Consider the following 17,988-nt stretch of genomic DNA (forward strand, 5'->3'; position numbering starts at 1 on the left):
CTTGACTTCTCTGGGCCATGGCATACCCTGAATGTGCAGTTTGCTAGGGCTTAAGAGCACCAACCAGCAAATATTGTACAAAACAAATGAAGCCAATCACAAGTTGCAAACCTCGTTATTTGCAAAAGGGTTAAAAGGGAAGTGTGTACTCGTGAAGGCAATTAATTTGCAAGACAGTCAACAGCAGTGACAAACCAACAATCAGTTCTCACCACTTGAGCTTCAGGACAAAGCTGTATGTGCTGACAGCTCGAAGCTGCACTGTTACAGAACACACATTCCAGCTTTACTTCCCTCATTTTAATACTTCCAACACTGCAACCACAAGTGCAGTGATTCCTTGCCACCAGTGTCTTGCTAAGGTTTCACTGTGACACTTAAAGGCATCTCAAAGAACAGCTGTCACTGGAAGAGCCTGCTGAAAGTTAAAACCCTGTCCCTGCACAGTTAACCTGCACTACAGCTATCAAGTTGTATTGCAGGTTTTGCAAACCAGAAACGAGTGGCCTGTGGCCATTGCACTGGCAGTGACAGCTCACAGTGGTTTAGCAGCTTAGATCACTTGCATTTTTTAAGGTGTGATGACTCCAACACCAGGCAGAGGAAACACGGTATAAGGAAAACATAAAAAGAGAAGTATTTTGAAAAGAAGGTATTGACAAGAGTGTTTTGCTCTAGTTACAAAGGACTTACGGTTGTTTTAAGTAAAACAAAAGTTTTAACAGTTTAACCAGACATTTGAGCAATAAAATTCAGTCAAGTCACAAGCTCAGGGGATTGCTAAGCCTGGAAGGCAGTGAAGAATATGGTCACAAACATAGGGAATCCTGTCTGAGAGAAAACTGTTACGAGTATTTTTCTTCTCCTAAAATGCAAACCGTGGAAGGAGAAGGGGCACAGAAAAACATCCATCTGCAACTTCAGTGTTTATTTGAAAATTCAGAGCTGCTTCAAGTTCTCCAATGACATGGAAACCAAAACAACTGACAGATTTTTCTGAAAAATTGAAATATGAACTGCTGTGTTTGACAGGTTAGTGATTTTAAATCAAATTCAGCCAATTCAATAGTTTACTTTTAATAAAACAAAGGCAAACAAGACACAATGATAATTTTAACTAAATAATATAATTTGACAAAGTGTTTTTAAGGACTTGGATGAGAGACTCATGGTCATGGAACTTTTAAAACAATAAAAAACAAACAAAAAACCAAAACAAACGAAAAACCAAAGGCAAAACAAAACAAAAAACCCCAAACAAACATGAAACATGCCACCTAGAATGAAACTCGGACTTTTTTTGCTTTCTTTCTTTAGTTTTTCCTTATATTTTTTAAGATCCTTAATTAAGTTGCAGATGGTTCTGAAACAAGATGAGACCTATGTCATGACTTGGTTGATCTTACCATGTGTACAGGAACATGCTGTTGACTCCTGCTTTTACTTTATAAATCATTTTATTTCTCACTCCTCCCTAACTATAGTGTGAGCTAAAGAGTGAAAATTACCTTCCCATTTGTCACCATCAGATACATTCTTCAGATCCAGATGTGGCACTTGGACAGCCGGAGCTTCCTCGGGAACATTAACGCTGCCATCCCCCAGCACCTCTGAATCAGGGTTTGCATTAAGATCACAAGTCTTGCTACTTGAATCCTTGTATTTAAAGAACAGAACAATTTTATTATTACCTAGCAGCTGGAAATCAGGTACTCAAATCAGTTCCAGCTCTTCCAGAAATTTTAAGGAAAAAAAATCTTTCCAAACTCAAGGAATTAAGAATAGAGACACACACTCCAACAGGAGTCAATTATTTACATTCCAAGACATTTCTCACATGAGATGCATAAGCATAAAGTTGCTGCGCTGCCCCAAGTTTCTGTGAAGTGACATGATGAGCTAACAGAGGTCTTGCAAGCCTTGCAGCACCAACCACCATAAGATGTTAGAAAGTAAATTATTATATTTACTTCACATTTGTATTTCTTATAAGATGCTGTGTCTCTGTATATAAATGAAATCTTTCTTACCAGAAATGCCTCTGAAGATTTTCTATCATTGCCATCAAGTAATATACTATTTTCCCTAAAAAGAAGACACAGACCTCATTATTATTTTAAATGGACATTATCACTTAAATGGAAAGTAAACACCATACACTCCCGTTATTTTTTTTTACAAACCCCCTGCAGTTTAAGCAGATAGGCAATGTATTTACTTAAGGCAATAATTAAAACTCTTGGGGATAAAAGTTATATTACTTTTTTTTCACTTTCTGATCTTCACACTGAATTTCAAGTTGTAGCATGTAAACAACAACTAGACTTGAATAAAGCTGAAAATAAAACCAGCTCAGACCTTTATTCTCAAATACAGAGTAAACATTTTAAAACTCAACTGAACAAAAACTGAAATTTCAATCAGTGCTGAACTAAAGCTGCAAATTACCAAAGCTTTCTGGCTAGTCATTGTTGCTAACAATAATTCTTCAATCCTTAAGAGCAATAAAATGTGCCAAAATATTTTGAAGAAAATAGATTTTTATTCTTCTGTTTCTCTTGCCCAGAACATAGGGCTTATCACAAAAAAAAAAGCTGTGGGTTAATCATACAGGTTTGTATGACTACAGAAAAACACAAACCTTTCACTATTATTTTCTCCATCAAATTCTTCATCTTCATCACATGGTTTCAATAATATGTCTGCAGTCTGTTAGGAAAAAGTATGTTTAGAAAGATTTGGGAATGGCTCTCTCAACAGAAAACATTTCCATAATCACCTCTGACCACAAAATCCCCCCAAGAACTAAAAGTTTCTTGTGTGTGAGGATGGAAATCATGCTTTTTAACCATGTGACATTTTTACATCTCAAGTAAGGCCAGTGACCAGGTGTTTTAATCACCAGAAGTCAGATATTGACTTTCCATTTTCAGACAAACGATTTTTTATTATTTCTTCAATAAAAGTTGTACCTGAAATTGTCACTCATGACATGAAATTTGGGGTGACAAAAATCATGGCAGTTTGTACATCCTAGTCCCAAAAACTTGTGAGTTTTTGTTGTGTCCAGCATATATGAAATAAAACAAGTCTGACAAACTTTTTAAAGGAGCTACTAATCCCTGTTACTAAATAAAGCAGCAACAGAATTGAAGGGTATGAGAAAGTGCTGTCAGCTCTATGATACAACCTCACAAAACAAGTTCAGATCAATCCATGGCACCACTTTGTTCACTAAAAGTATTTATGCCAAAGTCCAGTATTAGATTTCTTCAGAAAAGTGTCCTATTTGAGGGAATACAAGAAATCTGAAATATAAAGTATGTCATTTGGTTTTAGACTTCAGGAACTCTCACAAAATGATCTTTGCAGTGCCTGAAGATAACATCAAGTTACCAGGAGACTTCAAACCCACCAACAGTTGCCAGTTTTATGCTGCTGACAGCAACTGACACCCCTGTCAGAAAAAACATCATTCTTCTGTTGACATTATTTCAGTCCTCAAGTCAAATTCCAATGTGGGGAAACAATTTTTAATTACAGTGCAGTTGTCATACTCCAGCAGATAATTTCCACCCTAGAGATGAGCTGTATAAGTCTTGTACAGTCACACTTACTCGAGTTGTGGAAACAGCTGCTTCTATTTCCATTTTGGGCCCAAAGGAGAACTCGCATGCAGAGCTTTCTTTTCCTACAACCCGACACACTCCTCTCAATCTCCTTCCACACAGAAGAATCACATTTCTCTTTAACCTCTCCCCAAATGGTACAACTCTCCAATTTGAAACAGTGTATTAAAGAGATGTAAAAAACTAACATTGAAAAAAACTAAACTCCACACCAAAATGTCACCTAACTACTGCCAGCAATGGACAGAAGTCTAGCAAAAAGCAAAAAAAAGGCCAAGAACACCAGGTGTGACAACAAAAGTATTTCTATTGTGCACTCACAAGCATCGTATTCCCCTTCATATCCAACACCATGTTTTATGCATTTTGTGCTATAAGATAACAATCTAATTATTTTTTAGAACAAGTTTTGGCACTAAAAGAAAGAACCAGGACAATGAATACAGTCTGTTAAATTTAATTTACAGAATGGGATTCCAAAACAATATGCTAGCTTGTGAGAACTGGAAAATTTGGCTTGCTAGGTGATTCAAGAGAGTCATTTGGGATCCCCAAAAGCAAACAAAAGCCCAAGAGCAGAACACATCATAATAGTGAAAATCACTACGGAAACATTTTGTTTTAATACAGATTCCAGACAACTCAGTTTCACTGTGCTAAGGCATCCATTTCCATCTTTGCAAGTTCAAAGACCCATTAAATTCTTCTAGTTCATTTAAGTCTACTAACAATAGGTTTGCTTATCTGGTTATCTTTCAGGAAACCCTAGGAAGATTTATGGACTCACAGGCAAGAAGCTGAAAACCACTGCAGAAACTTCTCTACACATGTGTAACAAACCTCTCCACCCACAGAATTCATCATTTAGATTTGCAACAACAAAAGTGCTAGCAAATAAATAAGGAACTACAGATTTGTTTTTTTTCATTGGAAGGTCTTAACTGACACCTGCATATGCTTGATGCAGAGTGGAAGAAAACTCTCTTCTCTTGCACTTTAACTGTTATCCTTGATTTCATTTTTGTCAGCACATATTTTACAGAAGTCCTTGATTGCATCAACTAGGGAAGAGATAAAGATGTGCTGAAAAGAACAGGACATCTCTGCCTACCACAGAAGAAACTGGAAATAGAGAGGAAAGGCTGTAATTAGCTAATGATAAAACCACACCTTCCTAGCACAAGCACAGCCAAGAGGCTGCAACGTCTCAAGGTGACTGCTACCCTTTCCTGATCCATGCAACGTGACGCTGGGCTATGCTGCAATTTCAGCTCTATAGCTTCTGCTCCTCAGGAAGCCTTTACTAACACAGATGCTGTTCCAAACAGTGCTGTGCTGCCTCAAACTCCAACTTACCTCAGCAGAAGGAAGGGCTGGTATCTGTGAAAGAAGAATGGAAAAATATCAGTCAGGAGCCAAACAAGTCACACCAAAATACACAGAGATTTCTCAGTGCACATGGCACAAGGAAGGCAACTGAGTGCACAGAGCAAGAGCACCATGTAATGCTGCATCAGAGCTCCTAGGAAAATTTGGATCTCTAGAGCACTTAAGCTGCAGCAACTTATGATTTGATATACAGGAGACTCTTCCTCTCACCTGAATGCTTTCCTCTTCCTCAGTTACAGTATCACGTTTCATAGCTTCACTGTCTAAATCAGTGCAAACCAATACTTCAGAGCAGTCTCCTGTGTTTTCACTGCTACCAGTGTCATTATCTTCAATAACATCATTCCTAAAGATACAAACAGAAAGACTTTAGAAACCTGTTGTTACCCCTTTTAAAGAAAAAAAAAAAAAAAAAAAAACAAAAAAAACCACAACTTTTTCACCCCCCCTTAAACATTATCAAACATCAGGATGTTTTTTGCTTGGGTTTCTTTTTGAACAGAATTATTCTGACCTGTAGGCAAAATTAATTGTTAATGTGATGATCTGTACATCCAGACATGATAGACATATTAAAATGTATTTATTTGCTTCTTGTCTGAAGGGCCAGACATACACCCCACACTTACTATACTAACCTATGGAATTAAAACACAATAGCCAGAAGCAATGACATCCTGAAACTACAGGGACTCGATGACACTGCTGTGGCTACACTCCTCTCAGTACTGACGCCAGTTAGTTTATAGCTACTGTCACCGGGTTGCCCTCCAGTGAGAAATCCCATTATTTCTAACATTTAATCTGCTGAGACTTCAACTTAAGGCATGTAACATTACAGCCAGATTAAAACTAATTGACACCATATTTGTATTCACATATATTCTTTATGTGCCACCACATGACTCTGTCATTCATCACAAGCCTTTGACTTCTTTGCCTTCCTTGCCCTCACTCAAAAAGAATTCCAGACCACATCAAGAAAGCTCCTTCTCTATCAGATAGAGAGAAAATAAACAAGATGGGTTGAAAATTAACATTTTAACTCTTTTTTTCTTAATTCCAGCCATTAAATTAGCACTAAGAAATTGGCACGGGATCACTGTGTTTTTCAGTTCTTAATTTAACTGTGTATTTGCCTTGTGCACAGTCTGCTGCTTTAAAGAACCCAGACACCCCCTTGAAGAACAATATCATGTATCCTCTCTCACAGTTAATCCACAGTGGAATGATGATCAGAAGCATTTGCAGCAGTGCCTGTGCCAGAGGAGGATTCTGGTTTCAAACCAGCAGTGATGGCACTTGGAGCCTTCCCCTCTGAGATCAGCCAACCTTTACAGCACTTACACTGGGACTGAAGGAATTCAGCTGCTACAGGGCTGTGAGGCAATTACCCACTAACAAATTACTTCAAAGACATTGAATCTTTAGCTCTAAAACTCAGATTTAATTGATCATTACCAGCAATGATTATTACTTTTATGATCCACTGCAAACTTTATTCCTGTCTTCTAAAACCACTAAAGATTGAGCAATTTAGAAAAGAGCATCTGAGTTGCTGAACACTTCATGTATTTCAGGTTCTGTTCATGTATTCCAGCTCTGAGCAACAAAGAAATTTAGGTACTGAAATCTTAACAACACATTTTTGAAGTCTGGCTATTAATCACAACCACTTATTTTTAATGAAGTACCACAATGTACCAGCTTCCAAATGCTGCCATGGCAATCACTGTACTCAGAATCTGTCCTGATTTACAAGAAAAATAAAATCTGATCAAATAAGGTTGGAACTGTCTGCAAATAGACCCACAGTGGTCATTCTATCCATTTTTGGCTGTTTCATTGACACTGGCAGCCAGAGCAGTAAAGTAGCTACATTGACATGGAAAGACAGGGTTATGAAACAGAATCTACAATAGCTTTAATATGTTACAATTCTGTTGTGAGCCACATTGGTGAGATAAGAATAAAAGTACTTGAGTAAATTTAAGTTCCTGTGCTATTTGCACAGAATTCAGCAGTAAAGCAGATACTACGCTTCACAATATTTTTAGCTACAAGATCAATTTAAATATTTTCTTCAAGAGCCATTGCTTTCTGGCACCTGATGGAAGCTGATTTGTTTTAAAACAGATAAAACTGAAGTCAACAGCCAAAGTTGTCACTTTTGGGTCAAAGTGGAGGACTAGAGTAGTTTTGTTCTGGAAGAGTTCAGATACACAATTCTACAGACACAACAAAATCTTACTGGTTGTTAGATCCTTCCTCATCCCCACTGGGATTTTTTGTTTCATTGTTACAGCCCAGTCGTTGTTGCTGTATGTGTTTCAGATCGTTATCTAAGCTGCTCTGCAGGTCGAAAAGATGCTGTTCCACAGCTGCTCTGATTGTTCTTTCTAAAATGCTAAAAAAAAAAGATGAAAAAGTCCTGTTAAGAGATCTACTTTTGCATTGATCAACTAGACAAAGGCAGAAATAAACCTTACATGACAGTAATCTTTGATGGCAGTACTTCAAGGCAAAAGAGACTAACTTTTCCAAAAAGGCAGTGGAAATTACTACACTTACTATTTTTGAATCCATAAGATTTACATAAAGTATTATGAAGTTTATCAACAGTATTTTAAAAGTAATCAACACATTACAATAACTAACCTATTTTTAATAACTATATACAAAAACTTATAAAAGCCTTATAGATTAATGTGACAGTAAAATCCTGTGTCTGTAGCAGGTCAGAATCAACCCTAGAGTAGGTTGCACTTCGTCCCATGTGGCTGCACCCTGTCCTGAACAGAGCTGTCACCTTAAAAGGCAAAAGCCAATAACAGCAGGGACAATCAGCAAGTACCTGATGAACAGGTACATGGGATATACCCAAAAGTTAAGATCCAGAAAAGAACAGTATTCTTTAAAAACAGACTGCTCTGCTGAGCACCTCTCAAGCAGCTCATCCCCAACACAAAAGAGGGCTCTAAAAAATCTGCCTGTAAAAATCTTAAGCTATTTAATCCCATTTTAACTGAAATTGTACTTTTATTTTCTCCTCCACATATCTACAAAGAATTCCACTGAACTGTACCCAGCATCACTTGTGCTAAAATTACAATATGAATGCTATTACAAAATTAAGTAAAAAATTTCAGATGTGTCTAAGTGTAAAACCAAAGTTTTGGACTCTGGATGCAAACACACTCTGCTCTCATGCTCCTGCAGTCAGGCATTTGGTATTTCCTGCATTAGTGTTAAATGCCACCAGTGAAATCCTTCACACTAAAATATGTTCCTTCATAACTGTAATCAAACCTACTGCATTCATTTAAAAGGACACATAACTTCTATGCATGTTCTAGTAAGAGAACAATTCAAACATTTTATATTTTCATTATACTTACTCTGCAGAGGCTGGCAAGATACTTATGGGAGAGATATGAGCACTGCAATAAAGAAAAATAAGTTAATATAATGCAAAAACTTATCGCACTAAATATAAGTCTTGAAGTCAACAGAAAGCAACCTAAAAATACTTAAATACTGCATGCGATGCAGCTAACAGAAGTAGAATAAACATGAAAGGAACACCCTGATTTGCAGTCCTTTATTATTTAAATGACAAAATCTTAAGGAGCACCATCACGAGGCAGAAGGCTGTGGAAGCAGCAATGCAGATTTCTGTCTCTCAAGAGCCAATATTTGTTGTGTTATGAAGCTCCAAGCTCTCAGATGTATGGTCTTTCCCATGGGAAATACTAATCATTCTGTAGTCAAACATTTCCTGACACCTTGCTTAAGAATGCAGATTTAACCTTGCTGCCTAAAGCAAATTCCAAATTACTCTGCCTTCCTCCACAGGTTCTTCCCACTGTTGCTTAATTTTGTTCTGCAATGCTCAACAGATCTACAACACTCTCTGAGCACAGCTACAACATTCCAAGTACAAGGCAGATTTTGGGACAGGAGCCTGATTTTTGTAAAGCATCTGGAAATCTCCAGGCAAAGCCACTTCAGCCTACAATGTTAAACTCCTCGAGGGCTGGGAGGGTGGAAATCAACAAAACCAACACAAGCCAGTTAATCCACGTGTGTGTGGTCCCTCTACAATTTTTCATTAATATGATTAAAATTTTATAATAAACAGAATACTTAAAACTTCAGCCAAAGTGACAATAAAGAATAAAAGATGAGAAATCTGCTATAAACAGCCCTGAATTGCAACATACACACCTCACTCAGAAAAAATTTAATATTAATTTCAGCTAAAGTTAGAGGTGAGGAAGGAGGTAAAAAAAAAAGGCTTTTTCTTTCTATTACAGATAGCTAAGCTCAAAAAGCTGAAGAAAATTTTATTCTACTCTTCACAATGCAGCAACACTGTTGCCAAGGTTGATTAAAAATATTATTTTCATGAATGCATATGGTAAACCCTGAAACACAAAGGAGCTTGCCACTACCCTGGAGAACTGAGCAAGTCATCACCTCTGTGAGGTGGCCTATCAGTTTTGACTGCTATGAGCCTTGCTTGCACTAAAACCTGCAGACAGTCTCTGTGTTTACCCAAGAATAGTTTCAACACAGCAAAGAATACCTTGGCTAGAACTCACAAGGTTTATTAGTAGTTCCACCACCAGAGAGACATCAACTCAAGCAGACTTTCTATTTTTCCTTCCTCCAAGTAGGTGAAGCACAAGCAATAAAGGGCTTTCAATTAAACACAAGGTGATAAAGAAAGTGGTAAAAGTATTTATTTAAAAATAACTATACTAGTTTGTTTTAGACACCTTGTACTAGGCCAAGAGCAGAGTGCATAGCATTTAATGCCCATATGACACAAAGTGAACCAGCAGGTGTGCATAGATGCTTTTAATTTCTTTTCTTCTCTTTTTTTAAAATGGAAACTGGCTGACAAATCAAGTTCATCTTATGATTTGCGTGTGTGTTTGCCTGGTGAAAAGCCAAAGCTGATCTATCCCAAATGCACTGACAGAACAGGCAACACTCAACTTCTATTTCAAAGCAGACACAGCTTCAGGAAATTAAAACACCTGACATAGAAGCCAGATCTGGTAGCCACTGATTTCAAAGCTGCAGATCAAATAACTGAGGGGGAACACGCTGACATTTTATATTTTTCTTACAAACAAAAAATGGCAGGAGGTAGTTTACAGCTTAGGATATTTACATGTCATTTGTATTTCCATGCACAGAAGTTCAGCATAGCCCTACGATCTGTACGAAATCGATTTTCTGATAAACATAATTTGTATTAACAATACTTGAAATAAAAAATAAAAATATGAAGCTACAAGTTTAGCTTCATGAACAAAGTAAGAGAAAATAAGCATGATCTTGGAAAGAAGACCCCAGTAATATTTCAAAATATGACAAATATAGTTTTAAGCATCCATCTCAGTAAGTTCTACAAAGTTGTATTATAAAAGATAAGCTTGTATTCTAAAGGTATAAATACATAATTGTGTAGACTGAAATTCAATTAATATTAAAAGAGTCACTTCTTGGACAAATTGGTAGGAAAAAATGAGGCAATTAGAGCACAGAACACTGCAACACCCTAATTGGAAAAGAGAGCAAGAAAAACTCAGTCAAGGGCACAAGTACAAACACTATTTATAGGAAACTGTGATGACTTGAAAACCTTTTCTTCTACCACTTGAGACAATGAGGAAATGTGTCAATAGGGAGAATCAAACTCATCTCCAAAGAATCCAGATGATTCCAGACATGGTTCAGAACAAAATTTTCCATCCTAGTGTGTAACCTTCAGCCCCAGCACAGGATGGTTCTCCAGTGCTTTCACTCAATACCTCTGGGAGCATTAGAGGTACTCAGCAAAAGCTGTGCATAAATCAGCAGTATTACAAATCCTAAAGAATCCTCTTACTACATGAAGAATATCTTACATCTTCAACAAATCACTTCAGCAATTAGGCACTTTCTGAAACAAATGTGACAATCTTAAGTGAAAAGCCATTACAACCTCTAAGCCCACCTACCACAGTTCGATACTTTTTAAAAGCTGTAATTTATAATGCCAGACAGAGCCTTAACGCAGCATGACACAGCAAGACACAGAAAGGTAAACATCTTTGTTTCATAATGCTAACTCCCTCCTGAGAATCCCTCCAGCATTAGCTCCCCAACCAGAAAAGGTCCCAGGAAAAACATATCCCGAATAGAAAAATACATTAACTGCAGATAAAACATGTACAAGTTTTCCTTGGTAATTTCCTGAGTATATACAGGTTCTTATTTCTCATTAAAAGAATCAGTTGTGGTATTATTACATTTTGTATCTCCAAACCACATTTAATCTCACATAATTTTAAAAGTTAAAGCCTTACTTGCGATCAAACCAAAATTACATTTTCTTTTCCTATATTTACCTGTGCAGCAGAACTTTGCAGGCCATTCTGATTATTTTTGCTATCCCAAAAGAGCACTTCATGTAAAAATGCTTCATCTGGAAGCCAGCAAAGCGTGCTGTGGGCTGCTGGCTGTGCATGCTGCTGGCTGTGCTCCGGGGGCTGCCTGCGAGCGGCACCTCTGGAGTGCTGCACTAAACCCTGCAGTCTAAATAGAAATCGACTGCAACATGAGGTCACTCCTGACAATAAGCTGCCCAATCAACACTTGAAAGCTCTCCTAACGTGTTGTTTACAGATTTTCCAGGATGGAAGGAGGAAAAAGTATTCGGATGCTATAAACAGCACTACATTAAAATAATAATGTTTTCTCCAGCAATTTAGGTAGCTCTTCTCTTCTGTCGGCTATACCATGGGTTTTGTCTCCCTTGGCAGGTGCTAATATTATCACTTCTCTCTGATCAGTGCTAATTAAATAACAAAAGGGTTAACAAAAATATCCCAGAAGCAGTGAGGATGTTGCCCTTGTCACTGCATTTAGTAGAAACAAAGTAAACTGTTTATATAACTTACTGCCTGTCACATCTCAAATTTTTACACATATAATTTTGAAAACTCCAAAACTAGAGAGATTTTATATTAGGCTTCTGACTGACAACATTTGAGATGAACTGCCCAATTAAAGCAAATACTGCTTGGCAAGGCTCAGGGATGAAAAATTTGTAATAATGACAGAGAAGGATTCTAAAATACTTATTTCAACAGCATGTCTTAAAATTCAGCTGCAATGCTGAGTCAGTAATTCTTTACTCCAAAAGTCAGGAGAACAGAAGGGAAAGAGCCATGGGGAAAAGGCTTCTGGTAAAGGAGAACACGTTTCCTTTATTAAGTGCTCAACACCAACCTGGGAGCAACAAATGCTCCCTGCTGGGTAATGGGCTCAAAGATCACTCCACAGGTTTATGAGAAACACCCTTTTCAAGCAGTCACTAAACCAAAGTGCATTAATGATTATCCACATTCTCATAAGATCTCTAACTCAAAGTCAAATTAACACCATGCAGTGCAGGAAGGTCAGAGGTTTCAGCAAGAACAAACAGAATGAGTAGAGAAAAAAGGCAGTGAGCAAAATTAGAAGCAAGTTATAGTCCAAATAACAAGGAGGAAGGTCAGATGCCCCATTGTTTATCTTGATTTGTACAATCTCTTTTAGTACTCTTCACAGAGAGACCAAAATACAGATATTTGGTTCCCAAAAATCTGACAACAGCAAAAAGGAAACAAAACCCCAGCTTAAAGAACTACAAGAATCATGTTTAAGATCTACTTCTCCTCCTCCTTCCTGTATAAGCTTCTACAGGCTCTACATGAGGACACAGATAAATAATCCAAATAAATCTGCATTAACATTTACTTTCTTAACTATTTTTTTTTTTTTTACATCGAGAAACCAATACCAGAAAAAGCCCGCTAAATGCATACACAAAAGCCATCAGGATTGGGAAAATACTCACAGTATTTATAGTGGTTAAAAGTTTAATAAAGAGCACTTTCTCATTCACTTAATTTCTTTTAACTGTTTCCTGCAGTTATTCTGGTTTTACAGTCAAAATTCTCCTTCTTCTAAAGGATTCCTCCTTATCCTTCCCCACAACTCATTTTAAAGGCCAACCATAATTAATGCCTATTCATTTTTAATTAACCTTAAACATCTAGTAAAAATGTTTGTCTCTTCAGGCTATCCAATTTTAACTCTCAAACATGTTGAGTTTGTCACTACTGCTGCGTTTACACATTCCAGAAGCAACCTAATACCTGTGAATAGTTAAACTGCAAATTTTTTAAAATTTATTTCAAACTAAAAATAATAAGCTTTATTACTGATAGAGATAATTAACTATTAAAATATCATTTCAATTACAAAACAGAATAATGATTCCATCATTATTTGGTATTTTACAGCTTCTTGCCATGAAGCAGAATGAAGCATGCAGCTAGCAGCTGAACAGATTCCAACCAAAAATCCACATTCTTGAAACTACCCATTCTTAGGCAGTAACTTAATTGTGATTTTGCCTGCATTTCTTCTGCTTTTAGTTACATTTTTATTATAAATTCCTCCTCACTCATCCCTGCAAGTTCTTACATGCAATGCCCATACCAAACACATGCGGCAGAGGGGAAGAGGTAAAGTTCACCATCTGTAGAATGTAAACTCTACAGTACAAATACAGCCGACTCAACAGTAAAACCCTGCATATTACAAACAAGTAAAATATAAATCTGTGTATTAAGCAAGCACCAATAAGCTCTCAAATCAAAGTATGATTTTATGTTTACACACTCTTTCATGAGAATTGCTCCTAAAGCTGGGTCACCCTCCAACATTCCTGCCTGTGTCACATTTTGCAATTTCCAAACCTGCCCACAGCTCTCCAGCACCACATGTCAAGAAACAGACCCAGGATTTCCCATTGGAAGGATGGTACAGAACAGGTTTGGATCTACCAGTATGCAGATTCTTCTCATTTCTGCTGGAGAATTTACTGTTTAAATACCACTTTACAGTTTCACTAAAATATGCTCTTTTTAACTTTCCCTGCATAAATCCCCATACTTAATCTCATCTGATCCTACAGGCTGAATTTGGGAACAGTTATTTTAACCCACAATTTACTATTATAAGAACTGCACCTACTTCTAAAGCTTCACCTTGTAGACACCAACACTTATCTCAAAAGTCTGGCAGTTTCTCTCTCTGACAGAATAAATTACAATCCAAACCTTAAATCCAAACTCCAAGTCAGAACCAAGTTACCTTGTTGATGCTGTAACATTCCTGGAATCTGAGAGACTCCCTGTCATATCTAGATGCACCACAGCTGGCCTTTCAACAGGTTTCTCTGTGCTGTCTTCTGGAAGTTCTTCTGACTGCTCAAGCTTTACATCTTCCTCTTCTTCCAAGAGATCATTGATCTAGAAAACATTTAATCAAAGTTAAGGGATTGAAAAGTTCCTTTCAAGAGGTCCAGGGAATTAAAAGAGCATGAAAGGTATGAAAGTAACATGAAGAAGGAAATACCTTTCAATTTTGGGGAAAAAACAGGCACATTAGACTTGTTTTTACATAAAACTGTAAATTCTACACCATTAAAAAGCTGCTCTTGAACACTGGACAACAACAGAAAAGCACAAAGTACCTCTGATGACATAAATGAACACAAGCAGAATGAAGAAACAAAATTCCCAACCACACTGAAATAATGAACTACACAACCTTTCTTCTTCAATGTCTAAAAGTGATAATTCTCCTCTGTTCCACAGATAGCCTTACTCACGTATCAGAAGCATTTTCAAACCCTCCTAGGGAAGGCAATACAGAAGTCTGTGAACCCAGACTTCAAAGCTCAGAATGAACACTTACAAAGTTTCTGTGCTCTTGTCTATTTTTGTTTCTTTGTTTCCAAAGAAACAAAATGTTTTTACTGAAGCAGCAAAATATAGCCAATTTAAAAAGCAACACAATATAGCCAAGTGGCAACTCAAGACAGCAAACTTTATTTTTTAAAAAACAAGTATGTCTAAAACATGAAAAGGTAAAGAGAAAAAAGTGATTCTGTTTGACTCCCAAGCTGCCTCAGAGACTGATTACTGATCTTCCAATCTTGCAAACCCAAAAATTAAAGCAGCAGCCTCAAGAAAATATGCTTTATAGTACCTGTCACCAGTGTAAAATAAAAACACTAAATTAAGAAAAACTGAAACTTCAGAAGTTTAAAATTACACAGAAGAGAGAGAGAAGATATTTGTTAGTTTTTAAAAAGGGTGTAACATGTTCTGTGGCATCACATTCCAGGCAAGAAATGTATTTATCCCCGATTTTTCTCTGTATTTGCAAGAGGATCTGCCAGTGAAGCAAAGGCAAGCCCACCCACACACTGGGGCAGCTGCCAGCGGGGCTGTGCCCTGCAGGGACTGCAGCCCTTCTGTCCCACCGCTCCGGCCTGACAGAAGTGCACTGTTGACATCTGGTGGAGACACCACGAAATTAAAGGGACACCCCACCAGCCCTTCAACTAAGGGAAAAAACAAACAAAACCACACACCAAACAGATTCTGTACTTAGGAAACCCTTTTGCTGAAAAATGTAACAAGGCACAGCCAAGCCAGTAATTTGAAAGCATGAGAGCACAGAGCAGCTCTGGTTTCCAGAGCAGTTATCCCAACTCAGTGACAGCCTCCAGCTGCAGGAGTCACAGCCCAGCTTTGCTCAGCAGCTCCCTGCATGCAGCAGGGCTGTGGCAGCTCCCAGTGCCAGATTCCTGCGTGGAGCTTTGCAGAGTGGCAGCGTTTGCTCCAGGAGCTCTCCCAGCAGACACTGCTCACTCCAGAAGCTGCTGCCCAGCCTGGCACACCAGACCAACACCTACTGCAGGGAAGAGGAAGCAGCCAGCTGCCCCAGTACTTGCCTTACCTGTCTTGCTAGAGGAGGGGTTTGTGAGATAGGCTGGAAAATTCAGTACTCTTTGTTACCTATCTTAATTCAGTACTCTTTGTTACCTACCAACTGCTAATTTTCCCCCTTTTTTCTCTTTACAGAAAATACATAATTCCCAAGTCTTAGAATCAGAAATACCATTCAAGAATTTTGGCACAGGAAAGCACCACTGATAACATCAAGTGGAGTGTGAGACCCTGCATGTTCCTGTAAGACACACCTAGAAACACTCTTGACTAAGACCAACAACAGAGTCATTCTTCATTTGATCAAAAAACAGTTCTTTATTCCTAAATTGGTAATCAGAAAGCTGTTTATAACAGTGTCTGTGGTGGGCAGGATTTCACTGTTGGTTTAGTTCCTATGTATTTTTCAATACAGTACAGCTACACTTACTGTAAAATCAAGAATTTCACAAGCACTAAGAAAATGCCAGGTTTTGTCAGTTTGCAAGAACCTTTTAAGTCATACTAAAGAAAATGCATTTCAATAAATCTTTCATGAGCATAAATGTGTATAACAGACAGTTAAGTGGTAACATATAGCCATTCAAAATATTCTCACCTGCTCAGTTATTGAGCTTAAATCATTAGTAGATGAAAAATCTTCCTCTTCATTTTCAAAAAACTCATAGTAGTTCTCCAGAAGTCCCGCCATTATTCTGCTAACTATTTCCTGTTCTTTCAGATCCTCCACATCTGTGTAAATGCTAAAGATTTCAACACTGTTTTAGCTTAAAAATCTAAATGCAACATTTCCCCGAAGAACACCTCTGAATGTCTTCTATGACTAAGTGCTATACTTCACACCATTATCCCCTACCCATTCTGAACACCCAGAACTTTAAGCATGCCTTCACACTACTGCCTTATAAAGCTTTATACTATTTTATATTTAAAAATCATGAATTAGCAACAATTTAGTCAATTAAATTTTCATGAGGAGTATTTATAAGTCAAATATTTTCCTGTGGAGAGGAAACAACAGTACAAGCTGGTAATTTACCAGCCTTCTCCCAGAACTGTTTTCTTGCTACAAATAGTAGCCTTACATACTATGATTAAAATATTTGAACCTCAGAATAAATACAGTAAGGCAACAATCACAACAGTGGTTTCTCATGCCACAGCTCAGAGACAAGCTGCTGTTTAACTCTTAGAAAAATTGTAAAACCAAACTGGGGTGAGAGAGTGGGTGGGAACAGAAAAGGATTCTGCCTGAAACATATTGTGCACTTTGTTACTGTTGCTCATGGACCAGGAATGCCTTTAAACTACAGAGAGATACTCAAATTCCCACAGAAACATGAATTAACTTTTATAATTAACTTACTGAAAAACATCCGGGCCAAAGACTGCAGCTAAAGAACTTGCTGACCAAATTTCTTCATGATGCGATGCTACGTTAGCTAAAAATTTACACAGAAACTTTAACAAACTGTAATTAACAGGTGGAAGCTGCTGCAAGAGGAACCTCAACTTTCTTCCAAATTCATCTTCATTATTATAATCTGAAAAAGTAATAAAAAATATTTTAGTCACAAAGATAGTAATCAGCTTTTTGCCTCTGACAATTTCTTCTGAAAAGACAACTGATTTGATCAAACCATTAACCTAAAATGTGAAAACTTGCTTGCATTTGTTCATTATTATCCACCACATTCTCTTCTGCCCGTTTTCCCCAATTAATGCCCACTCCAATTCCCGATTTCAGAGGGCAAACTCTGCATGTTTTTGTTTTATAGTTGTTAGGTAACAACTGCTTCACAGAAGAGCTCTAGAGACAGCAACAGCTCCAGATAGTGAGTTAACTGCCATCTACTTAAATCCTTCTGGCAGACAAGCTGCTTTGACACCTTTTCCTTTACAAGCATGCCATTCTCACCATTCTACCTGTTTTTAAAACACTTAACTGATAAATCCAAGCTATCTCAATGTAATCATCTTCACCGTGCTTAGCTTGAAGCTTGCTGATTCAATTTCAGATCTGAGAAAGGGTCACCATAAAATCTCCTCATTCTCACTCCATTTAACTGTGCTCTTCATCAAAATATGTCCCCATAAATCTTATTTGTTACCTCATCAGCCTT

The 17,988-nt window shown here is 37.5% G+C and overlaps 1 protein-coding gene across 7 annotated transcripts in view; it reads right to left on the reverse strand.

Annotated features, from left to right (window-relative positions):
- FAM13B (family with sequence similarity 13 member B) overlaps positions 1-17,988 on the reverse strand; it is a 44,861-nt gene that overhangs the window by 12,788 nt on the left and 14,085 nt on the right. For 6 of the 7 annotated variants that reach the window (XM_038149952.1, XM_038149955.1, XM_038149956.1 and 3 more), the window contains exons 5-14: positions 17,232-17,409; positions 16,464-16,608; positions 14,220-14,377; positions 8,417-8,458; positions 7,270-7,425; positions 5,229-5,364; positions 4,986-5,009; positions 2,642-2,709; positions 2,031-2,085; positions 1,509-1,656 (exon numbers count right to left, since the gene is read on the reverse strand). In XM_038149952.1, coding sequence (XP_038005880.1) covers positions 1,509-1,656; positions 2,031-2,085; positions 2,642-2,709; positions 4,986-5,009; positions 5,229-5,364; positions 7,270-7,425; positions 8,417-8,458; positions 14,220-14,377; positions 16,464-16,608; positions 17,232-17,409 — 1,110 coding nt within the window. Of the gene's footprint in view, positions 1-1,508; positions 1,657-2,030; positions 2,086-2,641; positions 2,710-4,985; positions 5,010-5,228; positions 5,365-7,269; positions 7,426-8,416; positions 8,459-11,422; positions 13,306-14,219; positions 14,378-16,463; positions 16,609-17,231; positions 17,410-17,988 lie in introns of those variants that run through there. The other variant, XM_038149957.1, reaches the window with a different exon arrangement.

The sequence above is a fragment of the Motacilla alba genome, chromosome 13 (assembly GCF_015832195.1).
Source record: "Motacilla alba alba isolate MOTALB_02 chromosome 13, Motacilla_alba_V1.0_pri, whole genome shotgun sequence".
NCBI lineage: Eukaryota > Metazoa > Chordata > Aves > Passeriformes > Motacillidae > Motacilla > Motacilla alba.